At 33.9% G+C, this 21,732-nt stretch overlaps 2 protein-coding genes across 2 annotated transcripts; one reads left to right on the top strand and one right to left on the bottom strand.

Annotated features, from left to right (window-relative positions):
- Window positions 1-3,290: 3,290 nt before the first annotated feature.
- Window positions 3,291-15,592, bottom strand: LOC123705799 (eEF1A lysine and N-terminal methyltransferase homolog). The gene is made up of 9 exons (XM_045654821.1): window positions 15,381-15,592; window positions 14,678-15,236; window positions 13,948-14,088; window positions 12,968-13,083; window positions 7,856-8,036; window positions 6,918-7,095; window positions 5,571-5,879; window positions 4,838-4,966; window positions 3,291-3,607 (listed from the first exon to the last, which is right to left on the bottom strand). The coding sequence occupies exons 1-9, from the start codon at window positions 15,470-15,472 to the stop codon at window positions 3,333-3,335; spliced, it is 1,980 nt and encodes a 659-aa protein (XP_045510777.1). The 5' UTR covers window positions 15,473-15,592; the 3' UTR covers window positions 3,291-3,332.
- A 426-nt stretch (window positions 15,593-16,018) lies between these two features.
- Window positions 16,019-18,573, top strand: LOC123705798 (THAP domain-containing protein 1-like). Its single transcript, XM_045654820.1, has 5 exons — window positions 16,019-16,187; window positions 16,700-16,892; window positions 17,047-17,133; window positions 18,062-18,148; window positions 18,314-18,573. The coding sequence occupies exons 1-5, from the start codon at window positions 16,105-16,107 to the stop codon at window positions 18,464-18,466; spliced, it is 603 nt and encodes a 200-aa protein (XP_045510776.1). The 5' UTR covers window positions 16,019-16,104; the 3' UTR covers window positions 18,467-18,573.
- Window positions 18,574-21,732: the final 3,159 nt, after the last annotated feature.

The following is a 21,732-nucleotide window of genomic DNA, read 5'->3' as shown; positions in this document are numbered from 1 at the left end:
CTCTGTTGTTTTATTATGCATGACCTTATTACATATGAATTAGTACATTCATTGAATACTGACAGTAGTATATTTGCATACTACATAATATTTAGTTTCATTATTATAATAAACTAGTACCACAGAATACATAATAGTAGCTAAACGCTACAGAACGGACACTCTCCGCCTCCCGCCAAAATTAAACACTTACCTCACCCCGCACGATCAGCCATAAAATGGTCCGTATTTTTCGGCAAGGACGATACGCAACGAAGATTGACAATATTAATCAAATTGACTTATAGTAATTTTATTATTTTGGATTTGTGATTAAGTTGTGATTATTGTTTTTCGTAGAAAATGGTTAGATATTGTGCTGTTTACGGATGTATTTCATCAGAAAAACGCGAATTTTTTTTTACGCTAGTCACAAATGTGCCAACCATAAAGCGTTAACACACACATTTACAGTCTCTACAGTGTGACTGTCAAAACGATAATTTTGTATGGAGTGTCCGGGGTGTGCTAGTACTATATCTATCAAAAATATGTAGCAATGTACACAGTACAATGTTCTCAAACTTTATAATTCTACTAACGCCATCTGTTGTCAATGGAGTCTGAAGTATGCGTGAGCAAGGCTTTGTGGCTTTATCATATTTTCGTTACTACAAAAAAGTCGAGCATAAAAGTGGTACGGCTATACTTTCCTTATTTCGATAGATAGCGTGGTAATATAAAAACATGTAAAATGGTTGTAAAGACAGATCAATAGATGCCGTTAGCTTCACTTTACATCCCGGTATCGAAATTTTTTTGTATTATTACATAAGAGTACGATTATATATTATATCTTATACTCGTCTTACGAGTACGAGCAAACATTACGGAAAAAAAAAGGATAATTTTTGGAGGTCCTGGGCCTTTGCCTCGGACCGGAATTTAATCAGTTATACGTCACTTATGTTATTAAGCTATTGCCAGTTATTAGTAACTCATTGCTTGAAAACACGTGTGGTAATGTCGAGCCGATCACTTGATAATTGTCCGGGACGCAGCAGCAGTAGAATAATTTCCATCCATTTTGGATTTCATTTAAAAGTAATGAATAGATCCAGGCCGACCATAATGACGAACATATGTCATTGCATCTTGCGCATATTCATGCGTATGACTTGGGCTACCTGTGTATGTCGCCGGTAAAATAGCACCTATATAAGCACCTAAATAGCCCAATAAATATTTTCTGCATCTTCTTCTCTGTGCTAATTGCATCGCGTAAATGGATGTAATCTTCAAAACGCAATTTAGCTTGGTTCAATCGAATGAGCCAGGGCCTCCGTTTCAATTTTAACGTTATAACTTATAATATTATTTCAACGCAATATTGTTGAAGCAGTCGACGAAATCGCGACAAATAGTTGTCAGAATTTTTACATTTTTAGAGATTTTTTTTTAAATAATTAATCGAACTATCCTTCTTGGTTAGTTTCCTCACCGAAAATACCTTATCAATTTCTGAAAGCACGCGTAAACATAAATATTTAGGGAATTTTTATGTATCTGCTTTAATTGCACTTTTCAATAATTGATTTAAAAAAAATACAGACAATAGTTTATTCACCCTTTTTACTTTTTAATTATTTTACACAAAATACATTTTTGAACGCATGAATGTCAAACGATATTTTGAGTTTTGACCGTATTCAACCGTATTTGACAGGATTGACAACTAATGATTGACATGTACGAAAATCAAAATTATTTTTATATAGTGGCCCGCCCCGGCTTCGGCCGTGGTACATATTTCGCAATAAAAGGTAGCCTATGTCCTTTCTCGGGTATCAAAATATCTCCATACCAAATTTCATGCAAATTGGTTCAGTAGTTTAGGCGTGATTGAGTAACAGACAGACAGACAGACAGAGTTACTTTCGCATTTATAATATTATATAGTAATACTAGCTTACCGCCCGCGGCTTCGCCCGCTTTCCCTAAAACGATTTGAAATTTAAACTATCCTATCTCTCAAGTTGGATCCAACTGCACATGGTGTGCGAATTTTTAACCGACTTCAAAAAAAAAGGAGGAGGTTATCAATTCGGCCGGTATATTTTTTTTTTTTATGTATGTACACCGATTACTCCGAGGTTTCTGAACCGATTTACGTGATTCTTTTTTTTTTCGATGCGGGATGGTGTCGAATTGGTCCCATAAAAATTTTATTTGTATAGGCCCAGTAGTTTTTATTTTATGAGCATTTTTGTCTGTAGGTATTTGTAAATTTTGCAAGTGCAAGATTGAAGTCGGTTGTTTTTAACGCAGTTATCACTTGTATTATAATCGGTTATGTGGTTTAGGAGTCCATTGAAGACAAACATTGTGACACGAGATTTATATATATTAGATAGTAATATAGTATGGATTAGTTTTTTGTTACACTTTGAAATTTAATGTAAGATTAAATGAAATACTATTAAATGAGTGATACCACAGACTAAAAATAATATACTACGTATACAAGTGATACAGATTCTTCATCATCCATGCTAATACAAATGGAAAGTTTGTTTGTCTGTTACGCTTTCACGTATAAATTACTGAACTGATTGGGGTGAAATTTGTAATGAAAATAGTTGACAGTCAAACATAAGCTACTGTTTTTAAAGTCTGATTAAATCTGTGGGATACAAGCCACCATTTAAGATATGAGTATACTGAGCCATCTATCGGAATTTATAAATTTCAGAGCAATTTATGAATCTACCCATAGTGATAAGATGTCTTACTGCCGTTAAAAGAAACCTCTATCAATCTAGCCTACTTCCACCAATTCCACCACTTCGACAATTCGACACCATCCCGCATCGAACAAAAAAAGAATCACGTAAATCGGTACAGAAACCTCGGAGTAATCGGTGTACATACATAAAAAAAAAAAAAAATATACCGGCCGAATTGATAACCTCCTCCTTTTTTTTGAAGTCGGTTAAAAATTGCTGCTTTGCATGAAAGAAACAAACACTTCAAATTTGTAATATTAGTACTACTAGACTACTACTGATTTTTTTAATTACATTCGAAATCATATATAAAAAATCTGTATTAAGCAAAATATTTTCTAAAATCACCGGGGTATAACATCCTAAATTATTATGAATCGCGAAATTTCCATTCAACAATTACAATAAAATTTTAAATTCGTTGAGAAAATTGATAATAAGCAATACATAACCATTTTTTTGTAGAAAACATTCGGCAACTTTATCCCAAGTACATCATGTGGATATTCAATAAAACGACAAAGATACATTAAACATTATATTTACACATAACAATAACACTTAAAACTACGCTATAATATTAACAGATTGCAATAAGTCCTTCAAATCAACACATTTCACTTTAACAAGTTTTTTTTCCCGCGCATTTGCGTTCAAATTTTTCGCGGCATTTTCCAAATCTTCCACATTATAAGATGCATTGCTATTTGTTGCGAAAATAACTTCGTTCACTTCTTCATACAATTTTATAGATACTATATGCTTGAAATGCCTTTTGAGAGATTCCATGATAGTTTCTTGAAGGGCTTTGTCGCGGCACACCAAGTTGAGAATGAAGTGGCCTGAAGAAGAAAAAACAGGTAAGTACTTCCTTCGGAATTGTGGAATTTGCGCAGACAGGTAGGTTAATAATGATTAATGAGTATACATACATTGAAAAAATCAACACACAAATAATATAACTTTTTACGAAACATTAGCCAACTATAATTGACAAAGATTGCTTTAGTAGCCAATATTAATATTTCCTTTCACGTCCTATTATAAATAATATGTGTAGTTTGGCTTTGTAAAAAGTGGATAATTATTTTTGGTGTGTAGATCGCTAATATCTCAATTTCAAGTGAAATCGACTAATAATATCAAATAAGTAATTCATTTTTTGGAATTAAGTTTAATTTCAATAGAATTTTGAATTTTCAAATTCCAATAATTTCCTCGATGCTGTTTGGGCTAATTTTGTGTGTACATCTTTTTGTTTTACTTATTTACCTATCATATTAATATTAAAAACGCGAATTTTTGCAAGAATCATTGTTACCTATTCATGCAAAAACTACTGACGGATTTTGATGATATTTGGTAGTGATACTTGAGTTGGTTCGTCCGCGTGGCAAAGCTAGTTTCGTTACTAATCACTTCTCAGCTATAAAATGTTGCATTTACATTGTAATTATTAAAAAAAGAGCGTGTGTGCCGAGCACACGTGTCAGAAGTGAAACTTCTTTGCCAAGATTCAAATGTACCAAAATCGTCGCCTTACCATGACGCGACGGTATTGCCATGATGTGACCTTGAAATTTTACTCTAAATACGCCTAAAAAAGTTTCACTTCAAAAAGTTCAGTTTAATAATGTTTTTAAGTTTATCAATTACTAGCTGCGCTCCGCGGTTTCACCCGCGTGGCTCCGCTCCTGTTGGTCTTAGCGTGATGATATATAGCCTTTCTCGATAAATGGGCTATCAAACACCGAAATAATTTTTCAAATCCAGACCAGTAGTTCTTGAGATTAGCGCGTTGAAACAAACTCTTCAGCTTTATAATCCTACTAATATTAATGCGAAAGTTTGTGAGGACGTGTGTGTGTGTTTGTTACTCTTTCACGCAAATTCTACTGAACCGATTACAATGAAATTTAGCACACATATAGAGGGTAACTTGGATTAACACATAGGATAGGTTTTATCCCGGCAATCCCACGGGAACGGGAACTATGCGGGTTTTCCTTTGAAAACGCGGGCGAAGCCGCGGGCTCAAATTTAGTATTAGTATAGATTAAAAAAAAACCCACCATCTTCCTTCAACATCCTATCAACATGGTCGAGCGTCTCATTGGTGAGGAACTGCGGCGGCGGACACGAGAGGCCCAGCGTTCGGTCCTTGCTGTCCACGTCGAACATTATACAGTCCAAGTGGGTACCTGGAATATACAGGGTGTAATCGTTAAGTGTGCACAGGCGATTATTCCGTAAGTATTGCAGATATAAAAAAAACTTTAAACTGATTTCGAAAGCCCTTTACCTAATGAGTAAAATGACAATAATAATTTTCTAAATATAAAACGGGGAATATCCAAAAAAATTACATCAAACACGCCATACATTTAATTTCCCATACATTTTGTATTCAAAGCAAATGTTCAAAGTGACACCCTTGTTTTGGAATACCATTGTATTTTACATCGAGCTCTATTTACAGTTTCTAAATGAATTTTTATTAAAATTTGCGAAGTTATTTAAGCACAAAACCAAAAAAAAGAACCAAAACCTTTCATATTACATGTTGGGGATAGTCATATCTCATACTAAATGTATGGGCGTGTTTGATGTAAATTTTTTGGACATTTCCCGTTTTATTTTTTAAAAGTTATTATTGTCATTTTACTCATTAGGTTTTCGATATCTACAGAGTCTAAATCTACAGCCACTAAACTGGCATTTGACAGACTTCTTCAGGAACATGGCAAATCTACCCCATCTTGGCCTAACGTGGCCCAACATGGACAAATACGATAAGCCACTTACCGTTATCCGCGCCATCTTTTAGGAAATCCAGTCCATCCTTAACTACCACTTGAAGTTTATCATCGATCTCCAGTTCAAAGTGATCTTTGGCCACTTCTACCATAGCTGGGTCTAAATCTACAGCCACTAAACTGGCATTTGGCAGACTTTTCTTCAGGAACATGGCAAGACCACCCCCGCCAAGGCCGAGTATGGCAACATGCGCGTGCGCAGGTGTTTGTAACAAATGTAAGGAGACGCACATGAACGCATGGTACTGCGATATATGGCCGAAGTCGATCACTTGCCGCTCTTTGTTTTTGCGTTTCACTGAAAAAAATTATAAATTTCAATTTTTTTCTGTGTCAATTATATTCATACATTTTTATAATCACTAATACGATTTTAAATAAATGGATGGTTGAAATACAGATTTTTTATCATATTCCATTTGATTTCTTCAGATAAACAAAAACCTTACTCAATTTGTACCGGTTTTCAGGTAGAAAATTGCATTAAAAATGCTCAAATTATAACTATCAGTTTCAAACATTTTGTTTTCAAAAAATTACCTGAAGGGTCTTTAAACAAAAACAAAACTGACCGTCAAATTCTTTTTCATAGCATTTCTACAAACAAGTGCTTTATAAATATAAATTTTTAAAGAATTGAAAACATCGACTACGAGGCGGGATTCGAACCCGCGTCTTGGGCTGAGTCCACATTTGTAGCATCTTGACGTATCACGATCAGTCGTATCGTATCGAGTATTTGTATCATAAATATGGACGCTCATTTGTCCATGTCGTATTATAAAGGCGTATCTTGAAAAAAAAAAACGCGTCCATACTTATCAACTGCTGTATCATGTCAGTGTATCATTATAACACTTTCGTTATCCCAGCTCATCTTTAAATGTTTACTCCTCTTTCACAAACCACGAAATGGCGGGAACACAGGCAATGATCGCGTATCAATTGCATTCACGTCCAAACTTGAGCGATACGATGTGTATCCTCTTTGATGATAGCGGAAAAACCGACACACGATGGTTCGCGGTGTATCACGTATATCGTATCGTAATACAGTATCAAAATACGTCCATACCACCGATCGTGATACGCGTATCACATACGAGGTGTATCATGATACACGGTTAGTGCGGATCGGGCCGTATCAGATACGGCGTGTATCATCAACGGGTATCATCTTGCGTCCAAACTAGCGATCATGATACGCGCCGAGGTCACGGAGATACGATACACCGAAATGCTACAAATGTGGACCCGGCTTTGGGCCATTCCGTAGCATACACGTGATCGATTTTTTCTATTCTTTAAAAAAAAAATATTTTTTTATAAAACTCACCAGTCCTAACCTTCGCCTCCGACTGCACCAAGAACTGGTTATCCAGGAACACCAGCCGCCTGAACACCTCCCCGTCCACCTCCACGTCTTCCACCACGAAGTCACCAGATACCTTGGAACTGCCCGAGTGTATGGGGGTGCGCTTGCCCACATCGCTACCTAGGGAGAGGAACGGGATCTGGAAGGGAAACATAAATATAAAAAAAAGACGTGTGGCACTCGGGGACTGCCGCGGTAAAGCTATTGCATGCTATGCCTTCAAGCCACACCTCCGCCCGTCGGAGTGGGGAGCGTGAGGTTTTTTCGTTACGGAATTTCTCGATTCGGTCCCAGCGCTCAAGGCCCGCGATAGAAGCTATGCAATAGCTTAAAAATACTTTATTCTTTAGAGAAAATTATAGAAGACGTTGATCGTATTGGTAGGTAGGTAAATAATAAATTGTGTGTAAAATTACTTTTTAATGAATATTTGTTTTAGGAATGAATTAGAATTTTAGGATGTTTTATCGAATTTAATGTCTGTGTCATATATGTAGATCGCGTAGTGCAAATCATAACGCTAACCAGACTACGCGTTCTAACTGGTAAAACCCTCAAATTTGATATATTACTTACTAGCTTTCCGCTCGCGGCTTCGCCCGCTTCTTATCTAATACCTAATACTTAAGTTATATACTAAAACCTTCCTCTTGAATCACTCTATCTATTAAAAAAACCGCATCAAAATCCGTTACGTAGTTTTGAAGATTTCAGCATAATTTTCCTGAAGAAAAGTCTTATAGGACATAGGGACAGATAAAGCGACTTTGTTTTATACTAAGTGATTATATTTATTTTGTCGTTTGGAATTATAACGGGTGCAGATCGATAACATAATATAAAAACTATCCAGAAACAACCTTGAACAATAATTGTTGCTCAATAAAATTGTATATTACCTGTCCACTAAACCCAAAAGGGATCAGCATTTTAGCGGAATGCGCTAACTCCTCCTTAACAGCGTCCAAGCTATCGAAGTGATGGCCTCGCCTTAACACCGCTACCACTAGGCGAGATGCTTTCGCAGACTCTTGGAGTTGACGACGACCAGCTGTTGTGCCGAATAACCACTCGGATTCACTGGAAGGGACGATATTTTTTTCTGTTAATTTTACTGAAAATAAAATTGCACCCAATTCTTTACAAAAATGAATAAAAACAGTCCTCAAATGTGTAAATTTCAATGCCAGTTGAAAAAAAGTGTAGGTTCCTGTTCTCAAAATGTAACAAAAGCACCTCAATTTTATCGGCCTAAGCTAGCTGCTCAATACACAAAATAAATCCAAGTAAACTTTTACAAGTGTAAAGCATTCTGGTCCATACTATACTATATATAATATTATAAATGCGAAAGTAACTCTGTCTGTCTGCCTGTTACTCAATCACGCCTAAACTACTGAACCAATTTTCATGAAATTTGGTATGGAGATATTTTGATATCCGAGAAAGGACATAGGCTTATAACCATAGATACTTTTTATCCCGGAAAAATGACGCAGTCCCGGAAATCCCACGGGAACGGGAACTATGCGGGTTTTTCTTTGACAGCGCGGGCGAAGCCGCGGGCGGAAACCTAGTTACCAATAACTTCTTAAAATATTAAAGTTTAATGAATGAAATCTCACGAAACTGAACTTCATGAAATATTGCAATATTTAAAATCTAGGTCATTCAGTGCACTTAAAATGTCATTATTAAAGTTTTTGGCAAAAACATGTATTCGTGTAAAGCAAGTAAACAAGTTTTTCAGTTTATATTTCTGTCCAAAACAACACGCATTTTGCGTGGTCGGCGCATATTGAACATTTGATAAAAATAGATATTAATATTATTAATTATATTCTCACGTCTTGTGATTATATGAAACGCTTGATTTATTTCTTTAAAGTGGGTTAATTATGAATGATGCAATTTAATAAGCCGAAGGAGGTTCACATTATTGTTTTTTTTATTATTATTTACTATCTGCGCTCCGCGGTTTCCGCTTCTGTTGGTCTTAGCGTGATGATAGCCTTCCTCGATAAATGGGCTATCCAACACCGAAAGTTTTTTTTCAAATCAGTCCATTAGTTCTTGAGATTAGCGCGTTCAAACAAACAAACTCTTCAGCTTCATAATATTAGTATAGATTAAATATTATAGAAATACAAGATTGTTTATTAAAGATTACTATAGATTGATTTAAAATGTTTTCCATAAAAAAAATCCTAAGATATAAAAAAGCGATTAGTACCTAGGTACCTAATGTTTTATTAGAACTACTTTTTTATTGTAATTATAACGTAATTGTTTAAATTATATAAAAGTAACATTTTATTATACACTAGTGGTCCGCCCCGGCTTCGCCCGTGGTACCTACATGTTTAAACTATCCTATCTCTCAAGTTGGATCGAACTGCACATGGTGTGCGAATTTTATTATAATCGGTTAAGTGGTTTAGGAGTCCATTGAGGACAAACATTGTTACACGAGATTTATATATATTAAGATACTTACAATTTCTAAGAACTTATTGAAGTGTACCTTGATTTTTATTTAATAAATATTAAGTCCGACTCCATATTACAATTATTAATTATCAAGAAATTAAGTAAGCATTCGTACAATATTCAGCGAGAGATTTAAACGGAGAAGTGATACGCACAAATAAGTATTTTAGTTTTAACTAATTACCTTTATATTCACAATTTCACTCAACTCACAGGAACACGTAAAATGTTATTGATTGATTATAATAACTTAATAACGAAAAAGATAAAACTGCGACTTTAACCCGCCTTTTCAACGGGTTATTGTAAATTTGCCACAAAGTTAATTCGTCACGTTTTTAAAACTTCATACATTGAAAGTAAATTCGTCACATGCCTTAAATAGTATGTGTAAGTTCGTCACAGGTATATTCGGGTTATTGTAAATTTCCCACAAGTAGTAAAGTACCGCCAGCAAGCAAGGCAAGTGAATTATACCTTTCAGCCTGCGATGAAACCAGCAATATAATGATTTACATTTTAATATTACAGTCATCATTCACATAAGGTAAATTCATCAATAACATAAGGTAAATTCATTATTGAGTCAAATTGATTTGCGCTTTTTCAAAGTTTGAAATGATTTTTTATGTATTAGAATTTTTATTTTTATGGAAAACGAAAGTTGACTTATAAAAATAATTAATGTGATTTTAACTGTGATTTATTAAGTGTCATGATCATGAAACGCGCTAGTCTGTTTGAGTTTTGATTTTTATTTGCTTTGTGTTTTTCTAATATTATAGGATATGATTTAAGTAAAGTAAGAGCAATATCTTTACTTGTTAAAATAAAAGAATAATATTTTATCCTTATTTTTATAGGATTGTTATAAATATTGTAGAGCCGCTTTTAGTTCATTGCATTTTAAAAATATTTATAGAGAGAACTGTGATTTTTACGATTACCTATGTAGAATAATATAATATGTTAAGTAATATTTTTTTATAACTGTTGTATATTTTTAGAACATTCAGGGTGTAAGTGAGAGTGTTTCGAAAACTTTGACCATGGACTCAGGTCATCTTTCTGAGCAACTTTCCCAAAGAAACCATATTGCGGAAATGAAAAAAAAAAATTCGGCTTCCCATACAAAATTTTCGAGTGAGATGCTAATTTTGTATGGGAGGTTGAATTTTTTTTTTTTCATTTCCACAATATGCTTTCTTTGAGAAAGTTGCTCAGAATGATTCCATGGTTAAAGTTTTCGGGAGGCTGTCCCTTACACCCTGTATACAAAATAGGTGAAAAATATTTTATCCTTATTTTTATACGATTGTGATAAATATTATAGAGCCACTCTCATTTCATTACATTTTAAAAATATTTATAGAGAGAACTGTGATTTTTACCATTACCTATGTAGAATAATGTAGATGTTAAGTAATACTCTTTATAACTGCTGTGAATTTTTAGAACATAATATACAAAATAGATGTTCCTTGGTTTTTAGCAAAATTTATCTTTGTTATGCTTTTCCTTATGTTTTTACAAAGTCCATCGTCATCCAATTTGACTGTGATTTTTTACATGTAAGGTTGAAAATCTAAAACTGATTAAGAAATAAACATTTTAAATTAATTTATTGTTTAATTTTTTTGCTATCTGTACTTAAATTATCGATGTGACGAATTTACAATACTTGGTATTAAATCGTGACAAATTAACTTTAAAAAAATAAAAGTGTGGCAAATTTACACATACTTTTTTAGGTGACGAATTAACTTTGTGGCAAATTTACAATAACCCTTTTCAACTTAATACAATAAAGGTATTATGACTTAACACAATAAAAAAAATTTAACCGCGCTTTTACACTGTTATTTCCAGAACATTTCCCTCCAAACTGTATGGAGTTTCGTGGTGTGTCTGCATTTAATGACTCGCTACACCTCCGCGTTCATCCGAATGTTGGTGGACTACCACGCATGTATAGAAAGATATGGAGACTCCTTAGTTATACATTTTTCGCCGTGAGGTGAGCAGAAATTAGGTGTTTTTTTCTTATATTTAATGCAATTGTTTAATAATAGGCATTTTTTATTACGTAATAATTAGAGGAAATTAAAAAGTTAAAAATAGGATCAAGTGCTATGCAATACAGTGATTTTTAAATGAGATTATTAAAATCTAAAATAGTGAGACTAAGAATATTCTGTGTCATTTCCAATCGAGAGGCCGAATAAAGTAAATAAAAACTGCAACAACATGCAACATGTATTTTTTTTTTATAAATTTATTCCTAACCCGCTCCACAGTTTCCTGGTCCAAAGAACTTCGCAATTTCGGGCACGGCTCCAAATAATCCGCCGTGTAAATATTATGAAGATCCTTCTGGACGATATATTCTGCACGTCGTAAATAAACATTTATGTTTTGTTTACTATTCGAGTTTGGTAAAAATATAATTAAACGTGTAGATTTTTCTGCATAATAAAGATTTGTGATGTTTTACTATGTAAAGAACAAAATTACTGCACAAATAATTTAGGGAAATTTTAAAAAGACAACAACATTTAACAAAATATTTTTTTTTACCTAGGTAATATAATGAACTTAACTAGGGTATCATTATTGAAAATTACGATCTAGCCTTCTATTATAGGCTAATGAGTAATATAAATCTAACTTAATTTGCTAAGTAAAGTATGTCTAAGAACGTGTCCATTAACACTTTTCATGCCTCTATTAAGGCGAAGACACTTCGTTCATGTGTTCTTTATGAATAGCACTCACTATATCACACTAACACTTCACTAAACTAACTCAAAAGGTTTTGTCCTTTTCAGTCTTCTGACTATGTCCGTGTTGTCAAGGAGCTGGATAGCCTCGACATGATGATAAAGTCAGCGTTCGTGAGCTTCACAATATTTGACATATTTTTTATATTGCTACAACTACCTAAGTAAAGTCTGTAAGCTATTTTTTGCCCATGAAGGTGTGATGTTTGCTTAGTCAGTTAAACTACACTGAAATTATAAATTCAAAAATAATTGTTGTTTCGATTTATAAACCAGCCATTAGTAAGTTTTCTTTGCTGAGTAATATATTAGGCAATTTTCTTAACAGTTTAAAAATCAGGATACTATCGGCCGATATCATTAAAAGCAGCAAAATATGATTCATGAAAATATATGTCTGTGTCAAGTAGGCTATCAGGAACACTATATTATGCAAGATGTGAAATTGGCCCTATAAAATTCAATTTCCCGAAACGGTAAAAAGGGTAAATAGGGTCCCGCCCTATTACTGAGACTTTGTTGTCTGTCTGTCTGTGTCCAGGCTTTCTCTCATAAACCGTCATAGCTAGAAAGCTGAAATTTTCACATTATGTATTTCCGTTGCCGCTATAATGACAGATATTAAAAATTAAAAAATATATATAATAAGCGGGGGTCCCCATAGTACGGAACTCTTCGTGCGCGAGTCCGACTCGCACTTGGCCGGTTTTTTATATATAAATCACATAAAAAATAACTCACCGTCCTTGTGGCACTATGAAAACTGCATATTTGGTGGCTGCTTGCTTTTTCTGATCAACCACATAGAGTGAGTAGCGCGGACTGTCTTGCCCAGGCACCATTAAATCTAGGGACACCTAAAATTACATTATTTTAATAATTAATTAAAATTTTCTTAACATTATAAAGTACAATCTATACATATTTTAAAATTGTAAAAAAAATATTTTTGAGCTTCATACATAGTTAATAAACAATCTTCAGACATAATTTTCCATCAATGTTGCTTTTCAGAAATCCTTAGAGGCCATTATATAAGATCGACAAGAAAACATGAAACAAAGAATGTGCAAAAAAAACTTAAATATCTACCTAAAAATGTAAGACCAAGTAAGTAAGGACCAGTAGTTCCTGAAACTTGCGCGTTCAAACAAACTCTTCAGCTTTATAATATTAGTATAGATAATAGCTTTTCGCTCGCAGCTTCCCTAGCATAGTCAAAGAAAAACTTGCATAGGTTATGTTCCCACGGGATTTTTCGACATAAAAACTATCCTATGTGACATGTGTTAATCCAAGTTACCATCTAAGTATATGATTGCGAAATTTCATGAAAATCAGTTTAGCAGTTTTTAGGTGAAGGTGTAACAAATAAACATACAAACTTCCGCATTTATAATATAAGCTGCCCGCGGCTTCGCCCGCGCAGTCAAAGAAAAACCCGCAAAGTTCTCGTTCCCGTGGGATCCGGGATTGTGTCATTTTCCTGGGATAAAAAGTAGCCTATGTCCTTTCTCAGGTATCAAAATATTTCCATACCAAATATCATGCAAATTGGTTCAGTAGTTTAGATGTGATTGAGTAACAGACAGACAGACAGAGTTACTTTTGCATTTATAATATTATAGTATGGATTATTGTGGATATTATGGATTAACCGTAAGCCCACACCACCCACACCCACACTATAACTATTTCATTATAAGTAAACCACACAGTACCTCATCATCCCCTTCCAAGCTAGTCTTTCCCAATCCATTGGTGATGAAAGCTGCGTCCTGTGCTGATTTCACACAGCTCTGCAGATCCTCTGGTGTGTCCACTCTTATCATTTTGTCTCCCGCTAAGCACACTTCTAGGAGCTGTTACAAAATTTTGCATATAAATGTTAATAAAATGATAATAATCAATAAATTATAATTTAAAAAATTCATTGGACCTTATATTGTGTAGTTTTTAGAATTTTATTATATATATAGAACAGATAAAAATTATGTAAAAAAAAAACATAAAATTACTATTTATTTATAAATACAGCAATTTTGATGCTTAGCAATACAGATATTGCCTGGTATATACCTAGGTTTCTGAAAGACAACCTAGGAAGTTGAAACTTTCTGTGATCTACATTTTGCACATAACATGCATGTTTACCATTATCAAGCAACTTAAAGTCAAGAGACCTTAAATATGTCCAAAATATTCATAAAAAAAGAGTGTGTGTACTTATGTACACGCGTTAGAAGTTATACTTCTTTGGCGTATGGAAAAAATACTAGAGTATACAACTTGAACATAGTTATCAATTTTCATACCACCTAGAACTAACTTCATGCTGTTAAATTTAGGTGTCGGTGTGCGCGTGCATCATAAAAATTCACTCTCATCATTTTTCTCCACCGCGCCAAAAGAAGTATAACTTCAAAAATATCAAGCTAAATTAAAACTCACCAGTTTAGGCATAACTTTAAATTTAGTTACAACAACAACAAACACTGGCAAAGTCGTCCCATCACCATTTTCTGCATTCTTCTCCTCAGCCTCATGACACCTCACGACTCTGATCATCCATGACTTATCACCAAAGACTTCCAGCAGTTTACTTAGGATGTGGCTCTGTAGCAGTGATATACATACAAAACGACCACCGAGCTTCAAAACTCTTTTAACCTCTTTAAAATATTTATCTATGGTCGCTATAGTAGATTCTTCTGAATCTGGCATCAAAGCGTCTAATGTTCCCTTGTCAAGTACTACATTAAATTCTTCGTTATTGAATGACATGCTCGTCGCGTCCATGTGCAAAAAGCTCATGTTAGTTCTATTAGAGTTAATATTCTTCATTTGACGAATAGCAACTTCTGACACATCAATATTGGTGATGTTATTGAAACCTACGTCGTAGAGATCAGCGCTCAGGCTTGAGTTTCCGCATCCAGTTATAAGGATTTTGTCCGATTGTTTTATGTACTTGTGTAATTGGGAACATAGTTCCATATATTCGCCGTACCTGGAATTATCAAATATTACTTCGATTAGTTGTTTCTTTATATCAAGTGATACATAATGTTACTTATTTACAACTATTTTTAATAATAAACAAACAAATAAACTTAATATTATTCAAATATTAAAAAATCAAAACATAACCTACCATTCAAAAGCTTTGTTACCACGTTTCTTGAAAAACTTGTTCCAGTAATCCTTTTCACTAAACTCCTTATGACTTTTCGGAAGAAGATTCATTTTTTATTTTACACTATAAGGTTTATATAATCCATTGATAAAATCAGAAAATGCGTGTATGATCGACTCGTGCAAATCCGGTGTTTATTTACCTGTTCTGTGTTATTTACCTTTCGGCTTTCAATTTTCAAAGCGAGCAATTATAGTGAAAAGAGGCAAGAGCACTGACGTATATATTCATAGAGTAACTTATATATATTATATTATATATACCACAGACAGTGTTAGCAACCTGAAGCGAACCGATTATTGTACCAGGGGCGTAAAATTATCGTAAATTTAGCATATTTGGATAGAAATTATTGTGTTTTTAGGATAAAGTCAATTATAAATAAATAAATCATATAAATTAGCCTTGAGCTGACGTACAGCGGGGATGGACCGTGAATATGCGTCGTGCATCGTGTATGACCTTGGCGGGACGTACGTCCAAACGGACCGTGAATAAGACGCTTAAACTTGCTCTGTGCTGTCTGTGGTTTGTCTCCGTTTGTAAATGTACATGTACTCTATAGCCTATGGTGGTTTGTTTGCCTTCCAGCTGGAGGTCTCGGTGCGTCAAGTGTTTTTAACGAAATAATTAGAAAATATAAAGACGTGTATTGTTTCTTTTTATTTGTCAGTGTGCGAAAATGACTATTGTGTGTTCAGCTACCGGCTGCTCTAGTCGAGCGGGAGTTTTGGATAAAAACAATGAAAAAATATCTTTCCATCGGTAAGTCATTTTCAGCCAATTGATAAATATTTATCCTTTATCCCTATTTGAAGGTTTTATCAAGCGCTTTTTTATAACTTTATGTTGTTACTGTAACATTTACCCACTCTAAAGGGTTGTGGAATACACAAGAATTTAATCATTTTTAAAAATGTCACATTACACGTTTGGCATTTTATTTACCACCATCACAGATCTACTCATAGATAATACTGTATATATGACATAGATATATGATCTACTCACGTTCTACTCACCATAGAGTTCACAGAGCAAGTAATGTAGTGTTGTCCACATGTACCACATCTAGGGTATAAAACCGGTTTATGACAAAAAATCTATTTCATATTAACATTGATTTATTTATTTTGTTACTTATATCAGATTTATGTTGTAGTTGTTGTTGCAAATAATAGATGTATTGTGTGGTTGTTTTATTTGATTTCTGTTTTGTTTGTTGTTTGGTATTTTATTTTTTAAGATTCATTTGTAATAAATTCATTTTGTTATAGATTTCCCAAAAATCCAGAGATAAATAAAAAATGGGTACAAAACATGAGACGAGTAGAATGGACGCCGTCGAAATTTGCAAGATTGTGTTCACTGCATTTCGAGCCTGCGTGTTATCAAGATGGATACTCTAGAAGAATTCTACAATCTTATGCCGTACCAACTATATTTCCAAACCAATTATCTGCTTTAAAGGTAATTCAAAATAATGGCATGTTATTTGTACCATAATATAGGTACCCCACAATATAAAAAATAAGAAAAATCACAATATTTATAACATGTCTTTTTAGTACATACGCTGAAGTGGGTCGAAAATGTTGTACTATTAATTGTTTTAAACTTTCAGAAATGTCCTAAGAAGCGAATGCTGATTATGAAGAGCTCTAACGAAACTTCAACATCTTCTAGTCAGGAATGTCAGACTGAAAATATTGTAAGTATGTATATGAATATAGTATCACATAGTATTCAAAAAATTCAAATTCAAAAATTATTTATTTGGAACATAATATCAAGTTGTACATGTCCTAGCTTAAGTTTTTATTGTACCTACTATTGTTATTTTTGCAGCACAATAAAGTGTTTAAAATAAAATAAATAAACTTAAATTACGATGACACCCGTAAAAGCTTAAGAGCTGTGGCACAGAATACAGATGCCAACGCCCACCTCCATACATGAAATAAGTTCCATCTTATATACATCTATCCATCTTATAACAATTTTAACAATAACATACAAATTAAGTCGGTTAAAAATAGAAAAAAAAGTAGTACAAAATTCATGTGTGCCAGTTTGTATGGGTTTTTCCAAGTTTTAGACTGTAAATTTAATAATTTCTTCAGTTTCTTCATACGAACATTTAACAATAATCTGTATATATAGTTAAGGCGGTTCATATCAGGAGAGATTTGTGTGATTGGAAGTGGTATTTATTTTAATTACTTGTAACACTAGGAGTCCGCCCTTGTTTCACTCGTGGTACATAATATTATATCGCCTATGTCACTCAAGGATAACGTACCTATCCAACGGCGCTAGAATATCTATATATTTTGAAATCGGTCCTGTAAAATTATACTTATCTAGATTTTGCCCACGGCTCTGATTACGTAAAACTGTACCCCGCACGTATCTCTCCGTACTCCTGGCTTGCTTTCTTGAATATCACTGTAGGCGTTTAAGCGTATGTGAATATATAATAAGAAAGAAAGAAAGAAAATACATTTAATTCAACACACAAAAATACAAAGCAAAAACAACAAAGTAACTTTGGCAAATAACATTACATGGAATGCATACAAACTCACTCACATTTCTCATATTACGTTGGGAGTTATATTAACTTTTTTTTTTTTCAGAAATGTCCTAAGAAACGACGGCTAGTTTTGAACACTAGTAATGAAGCCTCAACCTCATCTGTTAATCAAGGATATCAGGATGAAAATGTAAGTGTATGCATAGAATAATTTTTATACCGCTAGGGTGGGAAACGTATGCATCGATGACGCGTGCTGATCATCAACCATTATTTCTTTCTGTTATTTTTTTTAAAATATATTAGTATAGATTAAATTTCAGGAAATATGTGTTAATTCTTTTTTAATTTTTAGGGGCCTATGACTAAAGGACTTAAATCTAAACTGGAACATTATAAAATGTTAGCAGAAAAGCGTGGGAGAAAATTGAAAAATTTACAACGTAAATTTTCAAGGGTTGTAGAGAAAAAGGATAGCCTGGAGGTTATTTTAAACATTTTAAATTAGAAGAAGAGAAAAAGTCAATAGTTAAAAATTCTATTGATTTGGAAAATCCAGTTGTATCCCGATATTTCCAAAAAGCACAGGGATGCTCACTGCCCAAAGAATAGCCAAAAGAATCGCACTAACACTACACTTTTTATCCCGTAGGGGGTAGGTAAGAGCGTATGATCACGTAAGAACTAGTTTAAATAATACCTTACGTTTTTACCACATGCTAAAAATCTATCACGATGGTATCAAGTCATAAATTGTCAACCAAGTTTCACACAAGAATCTATAGAGACCATTAAAGTCCATTGCGTAAAGTCGGATAAAACATTGTACGCTGCATTGTCCATCGATGAAATCGCCATACGAAAGCATGTCCAATGATGCAACAAAAACTTTTGGGTACGTGGATTTCGGGGTGGCAATGGAGAAATGTAGTGACGAATTTCCTTTAGCGAGAGAAGCTTTAGCTTTTATAGATACATGCGTGAACGAGGCGTGGAAAATACCGGTTGGATATTTCATGGCTAATGGTTTGTCAGGGGAACAGAAGCACAATTTGGCTGCTCAATGAAACTGACATAAGAGTGATTTCACTTACTTTCGCACCATCTAATGTCGCCTCTACACATAGGCCAGCGCATTCGCCAGCGCGCTAGCGGTGCGCTTGCAAACGCGCTTGTGAGTAATCCACACATTGGAAGGTCGTTCAGTATGGTTTGGTTCGAGCCAATGTGCGGACGGATTCAAAATGGATGTAACAAACAAAGAAATAAACACACTTTCACATTTATAATATTAAAGTAGGATGCTCTTTGTGAAGTAAAACATTGTGAGGAAAACGGCATGTCCAAGAACCTTATTTATTTGGCACTTTTAATACATACAACATTTTTATTTTTATGGTACTTATTTTTTGGGTTCCACAGGCAGTTTTAACTCTGATAGAGCTCAATAAATTTAAATGTTTCCTCGTTACTCATATTGTTCGCCATTTTGTCAAGTTAGGTGTTAATTCGCCGCAAGAAAAAAACGTGCACTCCTGATCGCTGCTACAGTCAAACTGATCGCGCGGCCAATGTGTGGATGGTGCGCCAAGCTTGCGACAAGTGTCCTTTGATGGTTCCGACACCGCGCGGCAAGCTCGCAAGCGCGCTGGCCAACGTTCAAATACCTACCACCAGCGCGCGAACGCCCGTTCTACACATTGGACAAGTGCATGTGCCAACGCGCTCGCCAACGCGTTGGCCTATGTGTAGTGCCGGCATAATACGGCAATGGTTACAAAATTAGGCTGCAATTTAAAAAAAGAAAATTTGGTGACCCATTTTAAAGTTGATAAACAAGAAGTCGCCATCATGTACGACCCCTGGCACAATATGAAACTTATAAGAAATGCATGGGGTGACAAAAAAGTTTTTTTAGACAGCGAAGGAAATAAAATTTCCTGGATATTTGTAGAGCGATTGCTTGAGTTACAAGCCATTGAAGGTTTACATGCAGCTAACAAACTCGCTGTGGCACATGTAAATTATGAAAATCAGAAAATGATAGTAAAATTGGCAACGCAGTATATTGAGTTAGTATGTAGCGGACGCTCTGCAAACATGCAAAAAAAATTTAGAGTTCGAAAACTGTGAAGCCACAATAAAGTTTTTATGAACAATTAATGACTTGTTTGATTATATAATGAACTCACGAAATTTAGCTTTTTTTATTTTAAATTCGAAGAATATTTCAGAAAGCAGAGCCAAAATGCTGGAAATCGATGATTATATTAATCGTCTGAAATTATTGGATGGCACTTTTGTGCTAGATTCTAGACAAAAACTGGTATTCTTGGATTTAAAATTTGTATAAAATCTGTTTTATTCATTAACGACAAAATACAAAATATTTGTAAATGATTCTAAACCTGAATTTTACTTTCTTCCTCTATAAAAATTGTCACAGGACCATATATAAATTTTTTTTGGTGCCATCCGATCCATGGGAGGATTTAATAACAATCAAACAGCATATACATTTATGTCCGCATATTAAAAACTATTAGTCCATGCAGAATTCAAAATAAGTAGAAATGAAAATTGTTTGCCTACGATATTAGAATTCTCTGTCAATAATACGGCTCAAAAGCTAACAAAAACTGTAAATTTATTGTAATACCTTTGTAATACATAATAAGTTGTACATTTTAAACAGTAATAAAGGCTTATTCTTAGATTACAAAATAAAAGACAGATGGAGCGTTGCCGAACTAAACCGAATAATTTATCGTCATTTTCAATAAAGCTATGTGTGCTGTCATTTCGCCGCTGCACTGTACGTACACGGTGCTTCTGTGTGCGTGTAATGTTGCCAGATATTGAAAAATTTCCCAAATTTTTCCCCGACTACGGAAAAAAGAGGGTTATGTTTTTCGAGTTTATGTATGTATGTATAATATTTCTTTGACACGCCCTGCAGTATAAACCGTTGGACCGATTTTGAGTTGTGAGGTTTCATTGCAATGATCTGAATTATTATGTTAGTGGCGGTAGTGACGTAGGCTATATACATAAATGAGAAGTCAAGTTTTAATTTTTATTTAAATTCTTTTATTACATAAAGACCTACCTGCCTACTAAAGTTATATATGGACAAAATAATTGTATTCAATTTTTTATTAAATAAATTACATAAAAAAAGTTTCAATATTAACTATAATAATTATATTATTTTTTATTTTTCATAATATATGAATACGAATAGCGGTAGTTTTTAGTCGAGAATACGGGACATTTTATTTTCATCATATCCATCATGGAGTTCACATAAATTAAATCGCTAGCGAAAACGACTATGACGTTTTTAAGCTTTATAAAAGTAACAAAATAATGTATTATGCTTATTAAAATAATCTAATAATTATCATGAACCTTTAGTGCACTATACAAATAATCACATTCACGATCGAAAAATCCAACAGCATTACCCTGAAGATCTTTTAACCATTTTACCGTTTTACCAATAAAAATGGCAAATTCATTTTCAAAATACTGGCAACATACGTTGAAGTTTTGTATTCCTTCATATCTGTAAAATCATTATTCGTATTAAAGAAATAAATCAGCCAAATTATCTACAGAAAACCTGTGAAACGATGTTTTATCTTTTTTTTTGTTTTCGGGAACAAATTTTACAGCGTTTTATTATCACAAGACGGCATTTTTTTACTTAAATTGCAAACCCTTTTTGACGTATTGCATGACACTATATGCGCTATAGCACTGGTGCAGCGA

The sequence above is a fragment of the Colias croceus genome, chromosome 3 (assembly GCF_905220415.1).
Source record: "Colias croceus chromosome 3, ilColCroc2.1".
Classification (NCBI taxonomy): Eukaryota; Metazoa; Arthropoda; class Insecta; order Lepidoptera; family Pieridae; genus Colias; species Colias croceus.
This window is presented reverse-complemented; position numbering and strand designations above follow the sequence as displayed.